Below are 25,689 nucleotides of genomic sequence, written 5' to 3'. Positions count from 1 at the left end.
TACAATTTAGTATATTTTTAACCCAATATTAAACTTTTTTCCTTTCAAAATAAGAGCAGTCACATAAAGCTATATTTAGTAAATAAAGCATATTTAAAACCCCTAGTGTATGTTTCTGTTGTGGTTATGGAACAAAGTGGTGGGAGGCTGGCATAGGGGCAGGGAAGGGAAGGGAAAAAACACTGGCAAAAGCATGTTCTTTTTTGGTACCTGAGAGGCAAGACTTTAAATTGTTTAGGAGTACTGCTTTTTCCTTAAAGGATACAGCCCTAAGCTTGAAAGGTGCTTGCCCTAAAGCAGCATGAAGTAAGACAGCACCTTAAAACAAAATAAACTCTGGAAATTTATATTATATGCCTCTTTAAAAAACAAGTTCATTAGGGTATAATTCATAAACCATACAGTTTACTCATTTAATGTGTATAATTTAATGGATTTTAGTATATTCACAAGTATGTGCCACCATTACCACAATCAGTTTTAGAACATTTTCATCACCTCAAAACGAAAGAAAATCCCATACCCTTTAACTGTTGCTCCTTGCCCCCATTCCCCAAATCCTTCTGCTTCTGTCCCTATAGTCTTGCTGTCTCTATAGTGTTCCCTTTTCTGGACTTTATATGCATGAACTCATATAATATGTGGTCTTTTGTGACCACATATTATATGAGTTCATGCTTCTTTCACTGAGCATAATGTTTTCAAAGTCTACTTAATTCCTTTTTATGCCTGAATAATTTATTATATGTCTGTACCACACTTTGTGTATCCATTTGTCACTTGATGGACATTTGGGTTGTTTCCATGTTTTGGTTATTACAAACAATGATGCAGTAAACATTTGTGTACAAGTAGAATTACTGGGTCATATGATAACTCTACATTTAATCACTTGAAGAATTACTATAGTGGTTTGTCAAAAATGGCCACATCATTTTATATTCCCACCAGCCATGTGTAAGGGTACTAGTTTTTCCACATCCTCACCACACTTGTTAATATCTGACTTCTTGATTCTATCCATCCTAATGAGTGTGAAGTGGTTTCTTAATGTGGTTTTGATTGCATCTGCATGATGACTAATGATATACATCTTTTCATGTGCTTACTGGACCTCCGTATATCTTCTTTGGAGAAATTTCTATTTGGATACTTTGCTAATTTTTAACTGGGTTGTCTTTATTATTGAGTTGTAGGAATTCTTTTTATATTCTAGATACAAGTTCCTTATCAGATACATAATTTGCATGTTTTTTTCTCCTGTAGGTTGTCTTTTCATGTTCTTGATGGTGTCCTTTGAAGCACCAATTAAAAAAAAATTTTTGATGAAGTCCAATTTATTTATTTCGTTGCTTGTGCTTTTGATGTCCTATATAAGAATCCAAGGTTCTGAGTATTTACACCTCTGTTTTCTTCTAGGAGTTTTATAGTTTTGGCTCTTACATTTAGATCTTTAATCTATTTGAAGTTAATTTTTGTCTATGGTATGAAGTAGGAGTCCAAATTCATTTCTTGCCTGTGACAATCTAGTTGTCCCACCACCATTCGTTGGAAAAGACTATTCTTTCCCCATTGAATGGTCTTGGCACCCTTGTCCAGAATAAGACTATAGATGTTTACACCTGGTTCTCATACTAACCTCAGATCTGAGGGTCAGCTCAAGTCAGGGTGAGAATCACAATTTCCCCAACACTGTCACATGATAAAGTTTATAGAGCATTTAAAGTGAAATTTCCAGTTTGGAGACTCGCAGGTCTTCAGATTACTTCCCATCATGTAACCTCATGCAATAAGTCCTCAGACGATACCGTGCTTGGTTGACTTTAGTAAATACTTGAATATTTACTCTTTGTCATACTGTTTAGATCAGTGGTCCCCAGCCTTATCGTCATCAGAGACTGGTGCTCCTATGAGAATCTAATAATGCCTGATGATGTAGATGGAGCTAAGGCTGTGATGCTAGTGCTGGCGAGCAGCTGCAAATAACAGATGAAGCTTCATGGCTTGCCCGCCACTCACCTCCTGCTGTGTGGCTCAGTTCCTTAGCTTCAGTACCAGTCCATAGCCCAGGGGTGGGGGACCCTTGGTTTAGATGATAGTGAGAGTGCAGATATTAGAAAGATACTGCAGGTCTTTGAGAAAATCTCCAGTGGGAAAAGGACATATAGAAAACTGATACTGATGGAATGTGATTTTATGATCTGGAAACATCAGTTTTCACTGAAAGTACCAGTAAAATGGGGAGATCTAATTCCTATCAACGTTCCTGACGCATAGTAGATGAACAGTAAATGTTTCTATTGGTTGGGAAACTGATGTAATATTTAAGAGAGACCTTGAAGGATGGAATGAAATTTTAAAGTGGGAAAATGGCAAGGGTCAATGAAGGTTTAGTCCACATTCTAGGGAACCATAAATAATTCCTAGTGGCTGAAAATAGGACATTACAGGTTTATTATGTGGTGGGATTATGAAGAGCTTTGAAATTTGTTATGTAGGCAGGTGAAAGCAATGGAAGATTTGCATGGCAGTAACATGATAACCTTAGGAAGATTAATGTGCCAGCAGTCTGAGGGATAAATTTGAGTGGAAGGTATCATTGGTAGGTTGATGAGATGAAAGCTGTTTTAAGTCTGAGGTTAAAGGCCTCAAGAAGAAAGTGCAAGTAAGAAAGGACAGAGAGAAATTGGTGCAATAGCAGATTAAAAGACAGACATTTTGATTTTGTAATCCCTCAGGTAATTTTTAGGAGAAGGAATTATAAATTTATTTTACTTGGGGATACGATATACCAATGAAGATATATACAGCTAGAAATGCTAGATGGGCTAGAGATGTAGATTTGAGGGGTCATATTGACTGATAACACTAAACTAGACTCTGGAAATCTAGGTCCTGCCCTCATGGAGTGTATGAACCAAAAGAAGTCAATATAATAAACATAGCTGTATGAACAAATACCTGCCATCCCAGGTGATACATGTGTGAATGGAATATGCACACAGTACAGAAATAGTATAAAAGACTAGAGTAACTTAATTGCATAGAGATCATCTTGAAAACTCTGAAATTTGGTGACAGCAAGAGAGTAAGTAGAGTAGGACAAGAGACTTGATAAAGAGGAACTCAAATTTAGTATCTTGTCCCAAGGCAAATGTAATTTGTTTCCTTATTCCAAGTTTTCTAATCTTAGGTAGGCCTTAACTTCAAATGTATTATTTTTTTTTTGGAAATTTCATTATGAATTACCTGTGTTTCAGAAAAAAAATGTTTTATGACCAGGTATTTAAAGACATTTATAAAGAGATATAATTCTAGTTGACCACTTTCCCGTGAAACCACTACATTTAAGGATTTTAGAATTAATTATTTTTAGTTCCTGTAAAAAATGTTATTCTATGAAGTTTCATGAGGCAAAGATGCTCAATTTTTTGCAGACTTTTTTTAAGACATGAAATTCGTCTTTAATGTTAATTTTACAAATGCTCACTTTCCTGTGATGTTGAACTCCTGTGTTTTTTTCTATAATGATAGTTTTTAGTTGAGGTGAGATCTACCTTAATTACTACTAAAGTCCACTACCACCTCAAGAACACTTTCATCACTTCCCCAAAATTCTGTCATATGGTTAATCTAACTTTTCCCATTCTCAGCCTTTGGCAACCACTGATCTGTTTTCTTCCTATAGTTGTGTTGTTTCGTATCATATAAATGGAATCATACAGTATGAAACTTTATAAAGCATCTCAGGTTTATTGGTGGCGTTGCATGTATCAATAGTTCATTCCTTTTTATTGCCAAATTTATTGTATATATCACTGTTGAGGGACATTTTCCAGTAAAGCCAATATAAACATTTATGTATAGGTTTTATATACAGTTTTCTTTTATTTTGGGTAAATACTTAGAAGTAGGATTGCTAGGTTGTATGGTTAATGCATGTTTAACTTTGTAAGAAACTGCCAAACTTTCTGCCAAAAAGGTTCAAGGGAGATAAGGTACAGGGAGGTGGAGTCATTTGCTTTTCGTCCCACGAGTTAACGGTCATAGTATAAATCAAGACCATATTCAATAGGACAGTGTTTTGAGAATTGATTATCTGTGGTTTCATTAAAACAACTGCATGCTTTTTCAAAACAAAAGTATGTTACCGTATTTCCTGGTATTATAAAAGTTATTTTTATATCAACTTTTATCCCTAATCAGAAAGTCATGCCTTTGTATAAACTATTGATTGAATCATGAAAGCTAGCTTCAAGGAACTTTTGATGAAGTTGGATTTGTCAGTCTCTGGTCATGTTTGCATTAATTTGATATCTAAAATCTAATAGCAGTAGATTGAGAGGACTGCCAAACTTTTCCAGAGCAGCTGTTTTGCATTCCTGTCAACAATGAATGAGAACTCCATTTGTTCCACAACCATGTTAGCACTTATTAGTGTGAATTTTATTTTAGTGAGCTTGAGGATAGTTTATACTGGCTGGAAAGAACTAATTGTTACATTTTTAGGAATATTGTAAGCTAATTAGTAAACACACCATCGTTAAAAATGAGATTATGTAAACTTATAATTAAATAAATCATACTGAAGACAAAGGTAATAAATATTTGAAACTTGTCATTTCCTAATTTCTGTACTACATTCTCCTGTTTTCTATGTTCTTGAAGTTATATATGTCTCTTGTATTTATATGGTGGAAAGTAGGTATTTTCCCAACTTCACAGTCTGTGAAGAGTAATCCATAGCAGGCATGTTTACGTCACAGAAATCAGCAAAAGCTAAAATTCAGAGTCTTCTCTCTCAAAGACCTGCTTGCTAAACATTTACCATCACACCACTGTTTTTTTAGACATTCTAACAGTTGTGTAGTGTTATCTCATTGTGGTTTTAATATACATTCCCTAATGATTGATGATGCTGAACTGAGTATGTTTTCAATTATATATTCACCTGAAAATTATCTTTGGTGAAGTGTCCTTTCACATCTTTTGCACATTTAAAAAATTGAGTTTCTCTGTTGAGTTCTGAGACTTTTTCATGTATTCTAAATATAAATCCTTTACCAGATATGCATTTTGCAGATTTTTTCCCAGTTTGTGACTTACCCTTTTATAATATTAACGGTATCTCACAGAGTAAAAGTTTGTTATTTTGGTGAAACTCAAGTATCCTTTCTCTCTCTCTTTTTTTATTGAAAATACTTTATATGTAACATATGAAATCTTTTGCTAATGTTAACTGAAGATCGCAAAGGTTTTGCTTATGTTTACTTCTAGAAGTTGTTACATTTAGGCCTGGGTTCATTTTGAGTTAGTTTTCATAGGAGTTGAGGTTTGGTTTTTTTGTTTGTTTGGGTTTTTTTTTGTTTTTTGATTTTTTTGCATGTAGATATCTCAGTTGTTCCAGCACCATTTATTGAAAGATAACCATGTTGTTAAGGTTTGTTTTATGACTCAGAATATGGTCCGTCATGGTAAATATTATGTGTGCACTTGAAAAGAATGTATATGGTGTGATGTTGGGTAAAGTGTTCTATAAATGTTAGGTCAAGTTGATTGATAGTGTTTTTCAGTACATACAACAACACTGATGAGTCTCAGGTGCTTTATGCTAAGTTAAGGAAGCTAGACTCAAAAAGTTTCTCCATTGGGCTGTGTCTGCATGTTTGCCAAAAATCACTTGAGCGTATGTGTGGGTCTTTTTTTGGACTCTTGTGTTCTTTGGTCTGTTGACTGTCCTTTTGCCAGTTTTATGCTGCCTTGATTACTATAACTTAGTCTTGAAATCAGGTAGTGTGAATATACTGACTTCGTTCTTTTCTAAATTGTTTTGATTATTCTAGTTCTTTCACCTTTCCATATAATTTTATAATCAGTTTATTGATTTCTGCCAAAAATTCCCGCTGATAATTGGGATTGTGATGAATCCATAGATGAGTTTGGGGAGAATTAATGTATTAACAATATTGAACCTTTAAGTCATAAGTTTACTATTTCTTTCCATTTTTTTAGATCTTAATTTGATTTTTTTCATCATTTGTGGTTTTCTGCATACAGATCAAGCACATATTTTTTAGGTTATACCTAAGTATTTCAAGGGGTTTATAGTACTTTATTTCTTTTTACATTCGTTCATTGGTAGCATGTTGAAAACTGTATCCTACAACTGTGCTAATCACTCATGAGTTCTAGTAGGTTTTATTGGATTTTCTATGTAGATAATTGTGTTGCTTGCAGTTAAAATTGTCTTGCTTTCCATTCTTTATGCCTTTTTAAAAAATAAAAAAATCTTAATGCTCCAGCTAGGACCACTGGTATAGAATAGAAGTAGTGAGAGAGTGGATATCCTTTCCCCTTTTATGGTTGTAGAAGGAAAATATTCTTTCTCCCTTAAACATCATGTTATCTGTAAGTTTTTTTGTAGATGATCTTCATCAAGTTAAAGAAGTTCCCTTCTATTCCTGGTTTTCTGAAATTTTGTAGCCATGAATGGATGTTGATTTTGGAAAATGCTTTTTCTGCATCTAATAAGATAATCATAATTTGGTTTTCTTCAGTTTTTTGATAAAGTGGATTACATTGATTTTCAAACATTGACTAAACCTTGCATTCCTAGAATAAACCCCACAGTCATAATGTGTATATATTGCTGTATTCAGTTTGCTATTATTTTGTGTAGGCTATTATATCTATGGTTGTGACAAACATTTGTGTGTTGTTTTCTTTTAGTTGTAACGTGGTTGTCTGTTTTCAGTATCAGAAATACTGGATTTTTATTTCTCTTTTATATTCTTGAAGAGGTTTTATGGAATTAGTCTTATGTCTTCATTAAGTGTTGATAGAACTGACTAGTGGAGTCCTCTGAACATGTAGGTTTGGCTGTTGGAAGTCTTTTAACTATAAAAGAGTTTATTTGAGCCGAACTGATGACATTGCGGAGAAAAGTAAGATCTCAAATACTCCACATAAATTCAATTCTTTAATAGATACAGGAATATTTCTTCTTGTCGAATTTTGATGTGATATGTCTTTCAGGAATTTGTTCCTTAAAAGTTGGGAAATTTATGGGCATAGGTTTTTCTTAATCCTCCCTTACTGTGTCTGTGGGTGATACCCTCCCTTTTCATTCCTGATATTGATAATTTATGTCTTATGTTTGTTTGCTTATTTATTTTAATTTTTCTAGAGGTTTGACATTTCTTGGGATCTTTTTAAAGTATCAACTTTTGATTTTTTGACTTTTGAGTTTCATTGATTTTTGCACATATTTCCTTCTGCTTGCTTTCTATTTAATTTACTCTTCGAGTTTCCTTGGATCATTGATATGAGATCTTTTTTTCAAATATTAGTATTTAGTTGTATTTTTCTCTGTAAACACTGTTTTAATTGCATCCTACAAATTGTGATAACATATTTTTCGATAACATATTTTTCTTTTCATTCAGTTTAAACTACTTTCTGGTTTCCCTTGTGACTTCCTGTTTGACTTGTGGCTTATTTAGAAGTGTGTTAACTTCCAAATTTTGGGAATTTTCTATATAGCTTTCTGTTGTTGATTTTTGCTTTAAATTAATTATGGTCAGAGAATGTTTTATGATTTCAGTTCTTTTAAATTTTTTAAGGTTTGTCTGATGGCCCAGAATACTGTCTGTAAAGGAGCATTTTCCGTGTGCACTTGAAAAGAATGTATATAGTCTGGTGTTATTGTTGGAGTGTTCTACAACTGTTAAGTCAAGTTAGTTGATAGTATTTTCCAGGTCTTCTCTATCTTTCCTTATTTATCTATCAAATACTAAGAGAAGAGTGTTGATGTGTCCAAGGATAATTGTAGATTTTTATTTTTTTACTTTTTATAGTTCAGTTTTTCCTTCATGTATTTTGAAGCTCTGTTATTAGACACATAGACATTTAGTATTGTTATGATCTTTTTGGTAAATTGATCCTTTTGTCATATGATGCCCCTCTTTTTATTGCAGATAATACTTCCGAAGTTTATTTTATCCGATGTTAGTGTAGCACTCTAGCTCTTAATTTATTTATGTCTTTAAAGTAGGTTATTTGTAGGCAGCATATTGTTGTGTTTTGTTATTTTTCTATCCAGTCCGGTGACTTCTGCCTTCTAATTGGTATGTTTAGACTATTTATATTTAATATAATTATTGGTATGGTTAGATTAGATCTACCACTTTGTTTACTGTTTTTCCGCTCGGTTTCTCCTTTCTTTTTTATTTAATGTTTGTTAGTATTCCATTTTAATTTATCTACTGGATTTTTTTTTTTTGTTATCTCCCCTCCCTTTCCCTCTGTAAATACATATAGTCATTGCTCTAGGGATTACAATATATCCCTAAACATTTGTAGTCCAATTAGAGTTATATTGTATTTCTACAAATAAAATGTAGAGCCTTACAACCCTATAGATTCATTTACCTCCTGTCTTTTCATATTCTAATTTTCACATATATTATATCTCCATACACTGAAAACTTTTAACAGTGTTATAATTTTTGCTTTTGTAGTCATGCACATTTTAAGTAAGAGAAGGAAAATGGTCTCTTATATTTCCCCAGTTAGTTACCAGGTTACCAGCTCTTCCTTTATTCCTGAAGGTCCAAGTTTGTACTTTCTCATACATCTTCAGGCTAACAAACTTCTTTCAGCACTTTTTTTGAAGATCTGGCCTAGTGATGGTAGATTCCTATAGTTTCTTTCATCTGAGACTATCTTTGTTTCAGCTCTGTTTCTGAAGAATGTTTTGCTGGATATGGAATTCTGTGTTGATAGTTCTTTTAGCACTTTAAAGATTTTGTGCCACTGTTGCCCAGTCTCTTGATCTCTGGTGAGAAATAATACGATCCTTCTCGTTGTTTCCCTAAATGTAACTTTTTTTTTCTTTAGCTGTTTCAAGTTTCTTAATTTTTAATCTTTGGTTTTCAGCCTTTTTTTATAATGTGGCTGGGTCTGGTTTTCTCTGAAGTTGTCTTGTTTGAAGTTTGCTTGTTCCTGAATCTAAATTTATGTCTTTCACTGAATTTGGGGAATTTTTAGCCATCCGTTTCTTGAAGTATTTTTATGCATTGCTCTCCTTTTAGGACTTCAGTAACATGATTATTAGACTTTTTTGTATTATTTCATAGGTCATTTGAGTTCTGTTGTGTGTGTGTGTTTTTTTTTTAAATTGTTTTCCTCTTTGTTGTTGAGATTGGATATTTTCTAATGATTTATCTTCAAGTTCACTGACTTTATCTCAGGAGCTATAAAGGGTCTGAAATTTTTCCCTTCTCTTAAGCTAATAAAATAACTTGTCTTATGGTTGCTGGAAGAAGACACGATAAAGGACGTTATTACTCAAAGCATAGCAAGCAGCTTGAGTATCACGTTTGTGACAATTTCCCTTGTGCTTCACTTACCAGGGTGATGAGAGGGGCCCAGGCTAATGTTGCACCTGATTTGGTTGGTGTCACAGCTGAGGAGCCCAAGTTTAGGGAACCCAAATCATTTATAATAAGCAATAAGTCTCCCCGTTCTTTGCTCCAGAGGAAACATTATCTTTATTATATAGACAGTAAACAAACCTGGTCTTTGCTTTGGAAAGAGGCTCATATCTTTCCTCCCAGGCCGTTTCCCAGAAACAAAGGCTTCTATCAGAGTTTTAGCTGCCTGCACTGTCATATACTTTTGCTCAATTTAGGCCACCTTTGCAGAAAAGCGATGAAAGAGGAGACAGTACTAATAAGGATTTTTGTCCCCTGGGTTTTCTTTTCCTGGTTCAACTGGCCAAAGTAGTAGATGTTCTCTTGGGTTGTTTTTTTCCCCTCACTGCTGTTAATTTTTGATATAATGCATGACAGCATATTATTTTCAGGTACATTTGTGATATTTAAGAATCCTTCACTTGAAGAGATACAGGATTTGGGAACTGTCTGAAGCCATTTACATTTACCACAATCACAGTTTAGCTAACTTGTTTTTATTTTGTTTTGTTTGTTTGTTTATTTAGATTCCACATGTAAGTGAGATCATGCAGTATGTTTTTTTTTTTTCTGTCTGATATTTCTCTTAGTATAATACCCTCTGGGTCTATTAATGATGTCACAAATGGAAACATTTCATTCTTTATTGCTGAATATTACATTGTGTGTGTGTGTGCATAATATACTCACACTCATATACACATGCGTGTGTATGTATATTATATCTTTATCCATTCATCTGTTGATGGACATCTAGGTTGCTACCATGTCTTAGCTATTATTAGTGATGCTGCAGTGAACATAGGGATGCATATATCTTTTCGAATTAGTGTTTTTGTTTTCTTCTGATGAATACCCAGAAATGGAATTGCTGGATCTTATGGTAGATCTATTTAAATTTTTGTGACATCTCCATACTGTTGTCCATAGTGGCCGCACAAATTTACAAACCCACCAACAATGTACAAGAATTCACTTTTCTCCACATCCTTACTAGCACTTGTTATCCGTTGATTTATTAATGATAGCCATTCTGACAGGTGTGAGGTGATATCTCATTGTGGTTTTAATTTACATTTCCCTAATTAGTGATGTTGAGCATCTTTTCTTATGTCTGTTGGCCATCTGTATGTGCTCTAAGGAGAAATGTATATTCGGGTCCTCTGCCCATTTTATTTAATTGAATTGCTTGTTTTATTGTTAAGTTGTATGAATTCCTTAACATTTTGGATATTAACTTTTTATTGAATGTGTCATTTGTAAATATCTTCTCCTATTCAGTAGGTTGTCTTTTTGTTTTGATGGTTTCCTTCACTGTGCAAAAGCTTTTTAGTTTGTTCTCTCATTTGTTTATTTTTTCTGTTGTTTCCCTTACTCAAGAATATATATCCCAAAAGATACTACTGAGAGAGTTGTCAAAGAGTATATTGCCTATGTTTTCTTCAGGAACTTTATGGTTTCAAGTCTAACATTTAAGTCTTTAATCCACTTTGAGTTTATTTTTGTTTATGGTTTGAAGAAGTGGTCTAATTTCATTTTTTTCCCCATATATGTATCCGGTTTTGCCAATACTACTTATGGAAGAGGTTGTTTTTACCTCGTTATATATTGCCTCCTTTGTTGTATATTACTTGACCATAGAACGAGTTGGTAAGTGTTTCCTGTTCTTGAATTTGGTACAATTTGTGAAAGCATCGAATTAATTCTCTTTCAATTAATTCTATTTCTTGCAGTATTCCATTGGTCCGTATATCTGTTTTACGCCAGTACCATACTGTTTTGATTATTGTAGCTTTGTATTATAGTTTGATATCAACAAGTATGATACCTCCCACTTTGTTTTTTCTTAGAATTCCCTTGGCTATTCAGGGTCTTTCATGGTTCCATATAAATTTTAGGACTAGTTCTGAGAAGAATGCCATTGATATTTTAATAGGAATTGCATTGATTCCGTATATTTAAGTAGTAAGGACATTTTAACAAGATTAATCCTTCCAATCTATGAGCAAGGTATATCTTTTACTTATTTGTATCTTGTTCAGTTTCTTTCTTCACTGTTTTACAGTTTTCAAAGTGCAGGTCTTTCACCTTTTTGGTTAAATTTATTCCTAGATATTTTATACTTTTCAATGCAGTTGTAAGTGGGATTATTTTCTTAATTTCTTTTTCAATTGTTCATTATCAATGTATAGAAACACTACAGTTTCTGTATATTGACTCTATATCCTGCAACTTTACTGAAGTACTTCATTAGTTCTAGTAGTTTTTTTGGTAGAGCCTTTAGGATTTTCTATATGTAATATTATGTCACCTACAATAATGGGAGTTTTATTTCTTCCTTTCCAGTTGGGATACCTTTAATTTCTTTGTCTGATTACTGTGTCCAGGACTTCCAATACTATGTTGTATAGAAGTGGTGATATTAGGTATCCTTGTCTTGTTCCTAACCTAAGAGGAAAGGCTTTCAGCTTTCGCCATTATTTTATTAGCTGTGGGTTTGTCAGATATGGACTTTATCCTGTTGAGATATGTTCCTTCTCTACCCACCTTGTTGAGTTTTTATCATTAAAAAATGCTGAATTTTGTCAAATCCTTTTTCTATATCTGTTGAGATGATTAATGGTTTTTGTCTTTTATTTTGTGAATCCAATATATCACATTAATTGATTTACAAATGTTGGACCTTTCTTTCATCCCTGAGGTGATTCCCACTTGGTCATAGTACATAGTTCTTTTAATGTGTTGTTAAATCCAGTTTGCTAATATTTTGTTGAAAATTTTTGCATCTATGTTTTTCAAAGATATTGGCCTGTCATTTTCTCTTTTTTTGTTATGTCTTTACCAAGCTTTGATAGCAAGGTAATGCTGGCTTCATAGAATAAGTTTGGAAGTGTTCCTTCCTCTACAATTTTTTGAAATAGTTTAAGGATAGACATTAATTCTTTGAATGTTCGGTAGTATTCACCTGTTAAACCATCTGGTCTTGGACTTTTATTTGTTGGGAGTGTTGACTAGTGCTTTGATTTCATCACTAGTAATTGGTCTATTTAGATTTTGTATATTTTCCTGGTTCAGTCTTGGAAGGAGTATACTTCTAGAAATGTATCCTTTTCTTTTAGACTGTTGAATTTGTTGGTATGTAATTGTTCATAGTATTCTTTAATAATTCTTTATATTTCTGCGGTGTTGGTTGTAAATTCTCTTCTTTCATTGATGATTTTATTTGGGCACGCTTCTCGATGAAGCTAAAGGTTTATTTCTATGTTTTCAGAGAACTAGCTCTTAGTTTTATTAATCTTTTATTGTTTTTTCAATTTCTGTTTTGTTTATTTCTCTGATCTTAACTCTTCTTTCTTTTTACTTTGGGGTTTGTTTTTCTTTTCTTGTTCTGTTAGGTATAAAATTAGATTGTTTCTTTGGGATATTTCTTGTTTCTTTGGCTAGGCCTGTATAGCTATTAACCTCCCTTTTAGAACTGCTTTTGCTGCATCCCATAAATTTTGAAAAGTTGTATTTTCATTTTCATTTGTTTCAAGATAGTTTTTGATTTATTTCTTGTTTGTTTTCCTCCTTGATCACTGGTTTATTAGCGTATTGTTTAGTCTCCACATGTTTTTATTTTTTCCAGTTTTCTTCTTGTAGTTAATTTTTAGTTTTATGCCATTGTGGTCAGAAAAAAAATGCTTGATTGATATCAGTCTTCTTGAATTTATTGAAGCTTGTTTTGTTCCATGTGCTCTTGAAAAAAATGTATATTCTACAGTTTTTAATTAAATGTTTTTTAAATGTCTACTAAGTCAATCTTATCTACTGTGGCATTTAAGGCCATTATTTCTTTATTGATTTTCTGACTGGACGATCTATCCATTGATGTGAGTGTAGTATTGAAATCTCTACTATTGTGTTACTATGGATTTCTCCTTTTATGTTCATTAACAATTGCTTTATAAATTTTCTCTTGGGATTTTAGATGCTAGCATTCTCATCACTGCTGCTGTCTTGCAAGTAGCAACTAGGTCTGGCCTCAGGGCAGGGCCAGGAAAGAAAATGGTGGGGAGGTGGGAGGGAAAAGAATTTTCCACCTACTTTCTGTAGGTTACCAGGGGCCTGATATTATATAGCCAGAAAGATAGTTTTTGTTGGAGTCATTGATGCATATACCTAGTGTAGTTTGGCAGTTGGCACCATCCTCAGGAAAAGCTGAAAGAGAAGGAAAAACAATAGTAAAATTCACTCTCCTAAGGATAATTTTCATATTTCTGGTCCTGTCTCTAGTTTTCTTGCTGTTATTTACTTTTAGATCAATGTATTTTGTATTCTCTCAGAAACATTTACTGTTAATCAATGTAGTGGTTGTAGTCTAAGCACTACTTAATTGAAGAAATATTAGCAACATCTGTGGAACTTTTTATATAAATAATCTCTAGCACTACTAGGTGATGATGTAGGGGAAGAAAAGAATATATATTTGTTAAAAGTACTGATGTCTCTTCAATTGCATTTTATCTTGGACAAGTATATAGTTCTGATCATCCAGACCCTGTGTTCCAGGCAAAGAAGTATTTCCTTCTACCATCACTTCTTCATTCAGTAGCCCCTGTCTCCATACTGTTTTCCTCCTGGTGGAGAACAGCTTTTCTTATACTCACTAGTAAATTGAGAAGGCATGGAGAGGCAATGGCAGAGTCCTGACAGCCTTTAGTGAGTACTGCCCCATGGCTGTGCTCTGAGCAGTGGGGCAGGGCACTCCAAGCTGCTGGTGGACGGGCAGCCAAAGGAAGAGTATGCTTCATAGCCTCCTCACTGCAGGGTGACTGTTGCCTACACAGCTACTACTGGAGTACCCCACGTCCACACCATTCCCATCCTGCCCTCTACTCTTGGGCTCTGAGGTATGAGACAAAAGGATCCTTTTTCTTATATAAACACATTAGTTTTTCTTTCTCTGATTCTTGTGTCAGAGAACTGTGAATACCTAAGATATTAGCATAATATGAACATTCAGTTATGATGAGGATATGTTATAGATTGTAAATAGTCTACATACATTATAGCTTTATACTGTTACAATTTTTACTTTGAATAGTCATTTCTATTTCAGAGAATTTAAGAGAGAAAAAGTACAGCAGATCCTCATAATGTACCTTCAACGTTATTTGGTGATGATGTAATAATAAAAAAAAAAAAATCAATTCCCACCCAGCTGGGACCAATGTCTATGTGGGCTTTCCATGTTCTCCCCAAGTCTGTGTGGTTTTTCTTCCACATCCTAAAGATGTGCACATTATGCTAAGTGGCATGTCTAAATCGTCCCAGTCTGAATCAGTGGGTATGTATGTGAGTTCACCTTCCAATGGAAAGGTCTCCTCGCGGGTTGGTTCCAGGGTTGGTTCCCACCTTGAGCACTGAGCTGCTGAGGCAGGTTCAGGCCACTCACAATTCTGTACTGGAATAAGTGGGTTGGAAAATCATGATCCTACTTGTTTTTATTAATTTTGCATAAGTGTATATATATAGTTTATATTTACTTCAATGTTTAATATTAGAAGTATTTTGAGTCTTTAGTTAGAAGTTCGGTGATTCTTTTTTGTCACTATATCAGTTAGCTAATGCTAAAATTGTTTTCATTATGTATTGTTTTGCTTAAAGTCACAACAGTTTCCAAGAACTTATCAGCGACAATAAGTGAGGACTTAGTGTAGTCTCCTTTAGTTATTAAGATGTTTATCATTTCTCTTGCTTTTTCTTCACTCAGTGTTCCCTCTTGTATCATTTTTCTTTAGCATAAAAAACTTCCATTAGCATTTTTTTAGAGAAAGTGTGTCGATGGTGAACTCTTTATTTCTTCTTCGTTCCTGAAGGACATTTTTGCAGTTCATAGACGTTTGGGTTGATAATTCTCTTTCAGCACTTTGAAAGTGTTCTCTTTTTCTTTTTAGCCTTTGTGATTTCTGATGAGACATCTGCAGTCATTTGCATTGGTGTACCCGCATAAAAATGTTTTTTGCTCTAGTTTCTTTTTTTTTCTCTATTTTTTATTTTCAGCAGTTTGATGATGCTATATGTAGGCATAGTATTCTTTGGTTTTATCCTCTGTGGGATTCGTTGAACTTCTTGAATCTATAAATTTGTCTTTCGCCAAAATCAAGAATTTTCAGCCATTATTTCCATAAATATTTCTGCAATTATTATTTATCTTTCCTTCTGGGACTCCATTGCCATGAATATTAGACTTTTTGATATTGTCCCACAGGTCTCAGAGGCTTTGTTCATTATTTTTAAAACATTTTTATTGTTATTCAAATAGGATAATTGTGGATTTATTTTCATATCCACTGCACTTTTTTCTGTTATCTTCATTCTGTTATTGCACATTCTGTGAACTGTAGGATAATTTTTATTTCAGTTCTGAAATTTTTATTTGTTTATTTTTTTGTAGCTTCTTTCCTTTGCTGAACATTTCAAATGTTTTTACCTTTATCTCACAGAGAGAGCACAGTTAGAAAAACTTTTAAAAGTTTTTTTGACTAATACTAATACTCAGTTATCTTGAGGTCAGCATCTGGTAATTGTATTTGTCCTTGAGATTTGGTTATGAATTCTTTTATGTAGGCATTCAATTATAACAATGAATTGAGATTTACTCCTTTTTAAATGACATTTAATTTTTTAAAATTTCGCTGTTTTTCATATTTATTTTTCTCTCAAAAATATCAAGACAGTTGAGAAATGTAAAAGGAAATCAAGTTAGATGACTTTGGATTTAGAAATTATAAAATAATGAAATGGATAGGTTACAAAAAGAATATATTAGCATTTATATGATGTTCTCATATAGACAAAAAAAATTGTTATCAAGGAAATTCATTATATAACATAGACAAGTTAGTGGGCAGGGAGAACTGGAATTCCGAGCTCTTGATTCCCAGGAAATTTTGAATTTTTATAGCTAGAAACCTTTGTTTAAAATGAAGTTGAGTGTACAAGTTAATTTAGGACTTTAGCTCCTGTATTTTATTCAGTACAAGTATATCTTAGTGTCTAGGAGGGCTAAGAGAAGGAGCAAAAACATTTACTTTTAATGACTATTGTAAGGAAACTGGATGATACGTATAGTGCCTACTTTTCTCATATAATGCCGTAAACATCTTTCTGTGTCAGTAAATGCCACTGTGCTGTCTGCTACATTTTTTATAAACACTTTTTTTTTTTTTTTTAGAACAGTTGTAAGTTCAAAGCAAAATTGAGTGGAAGGTACAGAGGTCTCCCATTTACCACCCCTACATATACATTATTCCTCATCAACATCCTCCAGCAGAGAGGTGCATTTGTTAACAATGGTTGGAACTACAGTGACATATCATAATCACCCAAAGTCTATAGTTTACATTAGGATTGACTCTTGGTGCTGAACATTTTGTGGGTTTGGACAAATGTATTGACACATACCCACCATTATAATACCATACAGAGTAGTTTCATTGTCTTAAAAATCCTCTGTGCTCTGCTTGTTCATCCTTTCCTCCCCTCTAACCCACTGATCTTTTTACTGTCTCCATAGTTTCTTTTCCAGAATGTCATATAATTGGAATCACATAATATATAGCTTTTTCAGGCTGGTTTCTTTCAGTTAGTAATATGCGTTTAAATTTTCTCTATGCCTTTTCATGGCTACATAGCTCATTTCCTTTTAATTCTGAATAATATTTCAGTGTTTGAATGTACGCTTTACCCATTCACTTACTGAAGGACATTGTAATTGCTTCCATGTTTTTGCAATTATGAATAAAGCTGCTATTAGCATTGCATAGGTTTTTGTGTGGACATGTTTTCAACTTCCCTGCGTAAATACTAAAGAGTAATTGCTGGACTGTATGATAAGAGTATGTTTAGTTTTATAGGAAACTGCTGAACTGTCTTCCAAAGTAGCTACATTCTTTTGCATTCCCACCAGCAGTGAATGAGAGTTACTGTTGCTCCATGTCCTTGTCAGCATTTGGTGTTACCAGTGTTCCAGACTGTGACCATTCTAATAGAAGTATAGAATGTACCACAGCGAAGTATAGTGGTATCTCATTATTGTTTTAATTTGCATTTTTCTGGTGATATGTGATGTAGTACATCTCTTTATATGCTTATTTGCTGTGTGTATACCTTTAATGAGGTGTGTGTTAAGGCTTGTTTTTCCATTCTCTTGACAGTATCTTTCACAGTGCAGAAAATTTTAATTTTAATGAGGTCTATCTTATTTTATCTAATTTTTGATTTCATGTATTGTGTCTTTGTTATTGTATCTAAAAACTCATTACTAAACCCAAAGTCATCTAGATTTTCTTCTATTTTATCTTCTAAGGTTTGTGATCCATTTGAGTTGATTTACATAAAGAGTATAAAAGATCTCTGTCTAGGTTCATATTTTTGCATGTGGATCTGCAGTTATTCCTGCACTATTTTTGAAGAGACTTTTTCTCCATTATATCACCTTATACATATTTTAATAGATTTATGCCTAAGTATTTCATTTTTAGGGGGGCTAATGTAAGTGGTATTGTGTTTTTAGTTTCAAAATATTTGTTCATTGATGGTATATAGGAAAGCGATTAACTTTTGTATATTAACCTTGTATCACACAACTTTGCATGGAGGGGTTTTGTCAGTTTTTTGTTTGTTTTTACGATTCTTTTGGATTTTCTAGTTAGACAATCATGTCATCTATGAACAGAGACTTTTATTTCTTCCTTCTCAATCTGGATACTTTCATTTCCTTTTCTTGACTTCCAGTACAGTGTTGAAAAGCAGTGATGAAAGGAAACAAACTCCCTGCCTTGTTCATAATCTTAAAGCTTCAAGTTTCTCATTATTATGATGTTAGTTGTAGGTTTTTTGTAGATAGTTTTTCTTAAGTTGAGGAAGTTCCCCTCCTTTCCTAGTCTGCTGAGATTTTTTTTTTTTTATCATGATTGAGTGTTGGAGCCACTCTGCTACATTTTTACGTAGATGTGTTTTAGGCAATTTCATATTTTTAGCCTTATAAATAATCTGACAAACTTGTAGACTAATTTGTAGGCATATTTATAATTTCTTAGAATTCAGTTAACAGAGTCATTGAGTGTTTGCCACCACAAACTAAGCAAAAAGTATTAAATAACATAAGATACTCTTTTTGTAGTGTTTGCAGTCTGTAAACAGATAATAATTATACTATAATGTGGTAAGAGAAGTAGATATTATGTGAGAGCATGTAGGCCAGTTACCTAATCAGAATCAGCTAGAGGTGAGGTTGAGGTTGTCAGAACATCTTTCAGAAGTAATATGCAAGCAAGCTTATTTGTTTTTAAATTGCTAAGGTAAACGGATACCCATTTTTGTGAGTTTAGATGTGTAAGAATGAGCTCCTGAGAGAAGAGAAAAACCTCTCCTTTAAATTTTCCCATAAAGCATTGATGCTTTTAAAGCTCTAAAGAAATGTTCTCAGGATAGTTTACTTAAAAAGCTGATAAGAGATACTGCCACCACTTCTGTACAGAAGGAGTCTTGCCTTGGCTCTCACTTTAATAATGTCTCTCTGTCAAAATACTTATTAATAAAAAGTTTAAGAGGAGATTAGATTAAACATGGTGGAGTGAGAGATGTTCCTACATCTTTCCCCTTGAAACAACAATAAGCTGAACATCTAAAACTCAACAAAAAAACACCCAGACTGCACATCCACACGTCTGAGCATGGGATCTGTGCATAAGAGCTACCACGGGTCAGAACCCCAGGTGTTGAGCGGTGGACTGGGAGAAACAAAGAAGCTGTCTCTTGCAGCCTAAGCTCCCTGTAGGAGGAGAGAGAGGGGAGAAGGTGTGGCGACTTTCCTAAACAAGTCTGCTTGAGAGAGTTGTGAGCGCCACTCATCTGGCAGCAGTGCCCAGTCATCAGGGCAACAGGCAGAGAAATGGGGACCACAGAGAAAGAACGGTTGATTTTTACCAGCCGCAGTTGCAAAACCGAGGCTGAGCTGCAGCCCCTGTCCCCCAACCCACTAACCCCTTCCCCCGTGCCCTCTGAGACAGAATGCCACAGAGCCCCAGGAAAATCTGAGAGAACACTACTGAAACTGTCACTAGCACTGTCAGGAACTGAGACTGAGGATAGCGAGTGTGATTAAACATCTATAAGGAAGAAAAGACATTATTAAGACTTTATGTAATGCCAGATCCAAGAGGCTTAGATGCCATCTACTGGAAACTATAACAAAACCACCTTCTTTGTAACAGGCCCTAGTACCATTATATAATAAATCTTTCTGGAGGAAAAAAAAAAAAAGCAGAACACACTTCTTTTAATGCCCAAGCAGAGAAATAGTCCATTAAACACCATAAACAACCAAGGTGACAAGGCATCTCAGAAAGAAAGAGAAAACTCCAGAAAATAAACGTACAGACATAGAAATACGTGACTTAAATGACTGAGAACTCAGGATGGTACTTCTGAAAAAACTCAGTGAGATCTGAAATGAATCATATCAACAGTTTCAGGAATTGAAAAAACAACTAGATGAGCAGAATGAGTTCTTTAGCAAGGAGATTGAAACTTTCAAAAAGAACCAAACACACCTTCTGGAGATAAAGAACATGCTGCAAGAGCTGAAAAATGAAATAACAAGCTTGGGAAATAGAGTCGACCAAATAGAGGAAAGGATCAGTCATCTCGAAGACAGAAATCTGGAAATAAAAGGAAGAAGAGAGAAACCAAAGAATGAAAGAGAAATAGAAGAACTAGCTGATACCATCAGGGGAGGAAACATAAGAATAATGGGAATTCTTGAAGGGGGAGGAAAAGGAGTAGGGATTCGAAAGCATTTTCAGACAAGTAGTGGAGGAGAATTTCTCAAATCTAAGGAATGAGCTGGAGCTTGGAATTCAAGAAGTCAACAGAACACCCAATTATCTCAATCCAAAAAGGCCTTCACCAAGACACATTGTATTAAAGTTATCAAAAATCATTGACAAAGACAATTCTCAGGACAGCCAGGGAAAATACGATGGTAACCTATAAAGGAAAGCCCATTAGATTATCATTGGATTTCTCAATGCAGACCTTGCAAGCCAGAAAGGAATGGAATCATATATTTAAACTATTAAATGAAAGGACCTACCAGCCTACAATAATGTATCCAGCTAAGCTCTCCTTTCGATATGAAGGAGAAATTAAGATCTTTCTCTTTCCAGACATATAAAAATTGAGGGAATTCTCCACTATGAGGCCTGCACTACAGGAAATACTGAAAGGGGTCAGCTCACCTAAAACAAAATGACAAAAAAATGTCTGGAGACATTTTTGGTTGTCAAAACTGCAACTAGGACATGGAAGCAACCGAAGTGTCCTACAATAGATGATGGGATGAGTTTATGGTCCATATATACAATGGAATATTACTCAGCCATAAGAAGAGACAAATACTCCCATTTGCAGCAACATGGATGGACCGTGAAATAATCATACTAAGTGAAATAAGCCAGACAGAAAAGGTTGAAAATCACGTGATATCACTTGTAGTGGGATATAAACCTAAAAGCAACAAATGAACAGGACAAACAAACAGCGACTCTTGGACATGGACAATGGACTAGTGGTTACCAGAGGGGAGGAGGAAGGAGGGAAAATAAAAAAATAAATTATTTTAAAAAAAAGTTAAAAAAAATAAGATTAAAAAATTTAAAAAATGTATTGTAGAATTAGTTGTTAAAAACAGTCACAGAGATGTAAATTACATCATAGGGAATATAGGCAATATTATTGTAATATCTGTGTACTGCCAGATGCGTGCTACAGTAATTGGGGTGATCACTTCAGAAATTATATAAATTTCTAACCATTGTAATGTATATCTGAACTAATATAGTAATAAAAAAATCTTAACCTAAAAAAATTTAAAAATTAAAAAAATAAAAAGCTGAGAAAATATGAATTTGATAGTGACCTCAAGATTATTCATTGTACAAAAACTTTACTAATTGTAAAGAAAAAGAGATAGTTTACTCTGACTAAAATTAAGAACTTCTATTCATCAAAATCTACCACACAGGAGAATTATTTGGAATAGGAAAAAATATTTGCAATATGTATTTGATATGAGAAAGGGCTGGTATCTAAAACATATAAAGAATGCCTCCAAATCAATAAGAAAGTAGAAAAATGGGTACATTTTTGGAGATGCTTCATAAAAGAGGATATCCAAATGGCCTTTAAACATATGAAAAATTGCTCAGCGCCATTAACATCAAGAAAATTCAAATTCAAACCACAATAAGAGATGCTCTACACCTGCCATAATAGCTAAAATGAGAAGGATGGACTATGTTAAAGTATTGACAAGTAGCAACTGAATTTTTCATCTATTACTGAGTGGGAGTTTACATTATATAACCACTTTAGAAGATTGTTTGGTGATCCAGCTATTTCACTCTTCGGCACATACCAAACAAATTTGTTCATATATATATATGTTCACACGCACACACACATGCACGCACACGAAAGTTCATATAACGCTACTGGTAGTAGTAAAAAATAAAATAAACAGCTAAATCACCCATATGCCCAGCAGAAGTAGAATGCATCAATTGTGATATATTCACAATAGAATATTATATAGCAGTGAGAATGAGTAATCTTTTAGTACATAGCACAATTTAGAAGAATCTCATATATGTGACATTAAGAACAAAAACCAAACACAAAAGATGATGTTCTGTATGAGTCCAGTTTATGAACAGCAAAAACAGGAAAACTATTCCATGCTGGTAGAAGCCCAGAAGAGGAAAGGGTAAGGAATGGGAGGGAGCATGAGTGGAGCTTCTGGGGCGAGGTAATGTTCTTTTTCTTAATCTGGAGGCTGGTTACACTGAGATATTGGGTTTGTGGAAATATCTAGCTGTGTACTTTTTAACATATACAATTTCCTTTTTCTGTTTTTTTTTTTTTTAAAGTTTTGTTTTTGACTATTACAGGAAAATACAATAAAGCTTAGAGCTAAAAGCTTTACTATCTAGATTTCATTATGTCGGTCATTATACTTTAAGGTTAAGAGGTGTAAAATAGTCCCTTAGCTTAGTAAAAGTGTAAATGTTGGAGGAGGGAATATTTTTTCGTTTGAAACTATAGAAATTTTAGAATAATTGTACTGTTAATTCAACTAGTATTAAATCTTCCTCCTATAGTAAAGCAGTATTTTGGACTTCTTACACATGTAATATGTTTTCAGATTTGGTTTTGATTATTATTACATAATTTATTATATATGACTAAAGCTTCACATTTGTTTTTGTTAATTGTAATTCATGACTGATTAGTATCTCAAAAGGGATGGCTACTAAAGATTTTATTTCAATCTTAAGTGACTTTTTGTTGCGAAGGGAGAAGTTGAATAAAGATGAGTAAAAGTGTGTTTTTGGTTCATTCTAGCCTTCAGAGGAGGGACTATAAATAACTGTTCTTGTTCTTTTTTCCTGCATATCAAGAGAATGTTCTGTTTCTGTAATGTATAGAGACTTAATTATAACAGATCAGTGTGTCAATTCATTATTACTGTTTATTTTTAACAGTCAAGTCCATCATCTCCAGAACCAACTAGTCTTCTTACAGAAGATGTTAGTACAAACTCCAATGGTCCAAAACCTGCAGAAGTTGTGCTGGATGATGACAGAGAAGATCTTTTTGCAGGTAATTGTAACTATATTTTTTTAATAGCCAATTGTAATATATATCCTGTTAGAACATATTCTGTAAAGTAAAACTTGTTTTGTGTAAAGTGTTCGTGGTAGTTCTTCTTGCTAACAACTTGGATAAGAAATTTCCAATTAGATAACTTTGTGTAAAATGTAGACTCTTGAGAGATGCAAAAATGTGATCTTTTCTGGTTTTAAGCATTTGAAAATAAATCACATATTATAATTTGATTGTTTTGATCAGTACTTACACTCAAAAAACTAATGGTGTGGCATTAATACTTTGAGACGGCACTGATTGTATTCTTTATTAATTACAAGTTGTTACAAAGCAAAATTAAACTCTAGATTTAAAAATTATTTATAGTCTGTGTATTTTCGAAATTTGTTTATTTCAGTGCTTCAGTATTTACCATCTATTCCATTGTGATTCATTTTTAGGTGAGTAAATTGACCCTTGAGGAATTTATTTTTAATATGAGGTCAGGATGTGGTGTAGTCCATCCTACCTTAAAAAAAATTCAGCTCTCTTCAGAACAGTTTTCTGCTTGAAGATTAAAATTTGGGTATAATTTAATATTTGGATATCAAAAAGCCAAATCTTTCTTAGAATTAATGACATAAAAAAATTAAAGTAGTAGCTCTTCATGTGTTAAAAAAGTTTAATTCACCTGAACTGGCTTTCATTGAGTTAAAATTCAATAATATGTCCTCAGCTTTTATAGTGTTTGAATATTCAAACCATTCTGAATTTTTGTACAAATGTGTTTGAAAATATAGTCCTCCATCACAAAAGTCCATATAATTTCCTGCTTGATTAGTTTTATGAAAAGTTTTACCTGCAGATGAATTCATTTATTTCATCATGTCAGAAAATTTAAAATATCCCCCCTTTTATAAAGCTACTTAACAACTTAGAATAAAATCATAGTTAACCAAACTTGTAATATTCTTTTTTTTTTGTTTCTTTTATGGACTTTTTCCAGGTAGTTTTTAAAAGTTTTTTCATGGAATTTATATTTTAATCTAAAAGATGATTCTTTTCTCCACTAAGTAGGTCTTAATCTAAAATTGTGTATGTTCTAATAATATAGGGTCATACATAGAAGATTCGGATTATCCACTTTATTAAAGATTTTTACCTTGAAGTCGCAGAATTCCATATAATTGAAGTATGCTGAAACTCTTAACAACAGAACTGTGTGTGTATGTAAAGAGGATTTTGGGTTTTTTTAGTGTAATTTGCCAAGTAACCACTAAATAGTGATAATTATTTGCCCTCTTAGATTGATTATAAAAATCTTTTTTGTGTTTTAATCTGCCTAGCAATCTATACTGAATATTGTAATTCAAATGTCAGTATTTTAAAAGAAAAGAAATAGGGACATTAAACATAGTCAGTCATATGTTTCCTTTGTTATTTACCAACATTTTTTATGCTTTATCTTTTAAACTCAGCTGCATTTCATAATGACGTCATTAGTTCTAAGACTAATCTGATCATTTTATATGAATGAATGAATACTACATTTATATCTTATTTATAAAACCTTTAAACAGTCATATCGTTCCTCTTCCTCTGGAGGAATATGGTTCTAAGAAACCGCAATAGAAAGTAGAATTGTTACTAGGATGGTGAAAACTATTGTCCAGTAATAAGCTACATACTTAATTTATTTCTCCAGTATCAGAAGAGAGAGTGTTGATACTGCTGTACTGATACAGCTGTTTTGATTTTAAAACCGTTAGGGGATTAGATTGTATTGGTATGTTATGCTAATGTGTTTTGGGTAGCATTTCAAGTACTAGTATGTCAGAAGTGGTACCAGAAAAAGTTCAGGTGTGACATGTTACTATTATTAGCTTAGAGAATGTTCACCAAATATGGTTGACTACAGAACCCCTCTCCACCTTTTGTTACATCATGCACCAAACGTAACTGAACATACTTCAGGAAATTGTCCTAGAGGAATAAGTGAGAGTGAGAAATTGCCAATATTGAAATTGTCTTAGACTTTTAGGACTTGTTTCTGCCAGGATATTTAACTTATTTCACCTATGCTTTCCAGCAGATAATACCAATTATAATAAGCTCAATGAATATTACTTTGTTTAAAAATTATCTGGTATCTATCATTTGAGTGAAATATTATTTATCTGACATCATCATAGTCAATTTATGCTTGTCCTCAAAAGTATCTCTTCAAAGGAAAAATGCATCTTTATATTTAGTACCTATGGGGCATCTTCTGGAACCTTTAGATCTAGTTTAAAGTAAACTTCGTGAACTTGTAGAATATGAGTTTACTTTTGCTAAAAGAAATCATGAGAAAAATTTAACACAGACTGTATATTAGTATGCTGAACCTAAGTTTCCATTTATTTTCATTTTACCCTTCCATGTTAGTTACTTACATTATATTTAGTTTTTCTTATTTTGAGGCCTCCTATTTATGAAGCAGCCTGAGTTTGCACAAAGAACACAACACCTTGTTTATCAG

The 25,689-nt window shown here is 33.3% G+C and overlaps 1 protein-coding gene across 1 annotated transcript in view; it reads left to right on the top strand.

Annotated features, from left to right (window-relative positions):
* The window catches only part of SNX2 (sorting nexin 2), a 53,718-nt gene that overhangs the window by 2,471 nt on the left and 25,558 nt on the right, over nucleotides 1–25,689 (top strand). Inside the window, exon 2 of the mRNA XM_016145293.2 lies at nucleotides 23,066–23,183. Within this exon, the coding sequence (XP_016000779.1) occupies nucleotides 23,066–23,183 (118 nt within the window). The remainder of the gene's footprint in view (nucleotides 1–23,065; nucleotides 23,184–25,689) is intronic.

This window comes from Rousettus aegyptiacus, unplaced genomic scaffold (genome assembly GCF_014176215.1).
Source record: "Rousettus aegyptiacus isolate mRouAeg1 unplaced genomic scaffold, mRouAeg1.p scaffold_m13_p_8, whole genome shotgun sequence".
In the NCBI taxonomy this organism is placed as follows: Eukaryota; Metazoa; Chordata; class Mammalia; order Chiroptera; family Pteropodidae; genus Rousettus; species Rousettus aegyptiacus.
This window is presented reverse-complemented; position numbering and strand designations above follow the sequence as displayed.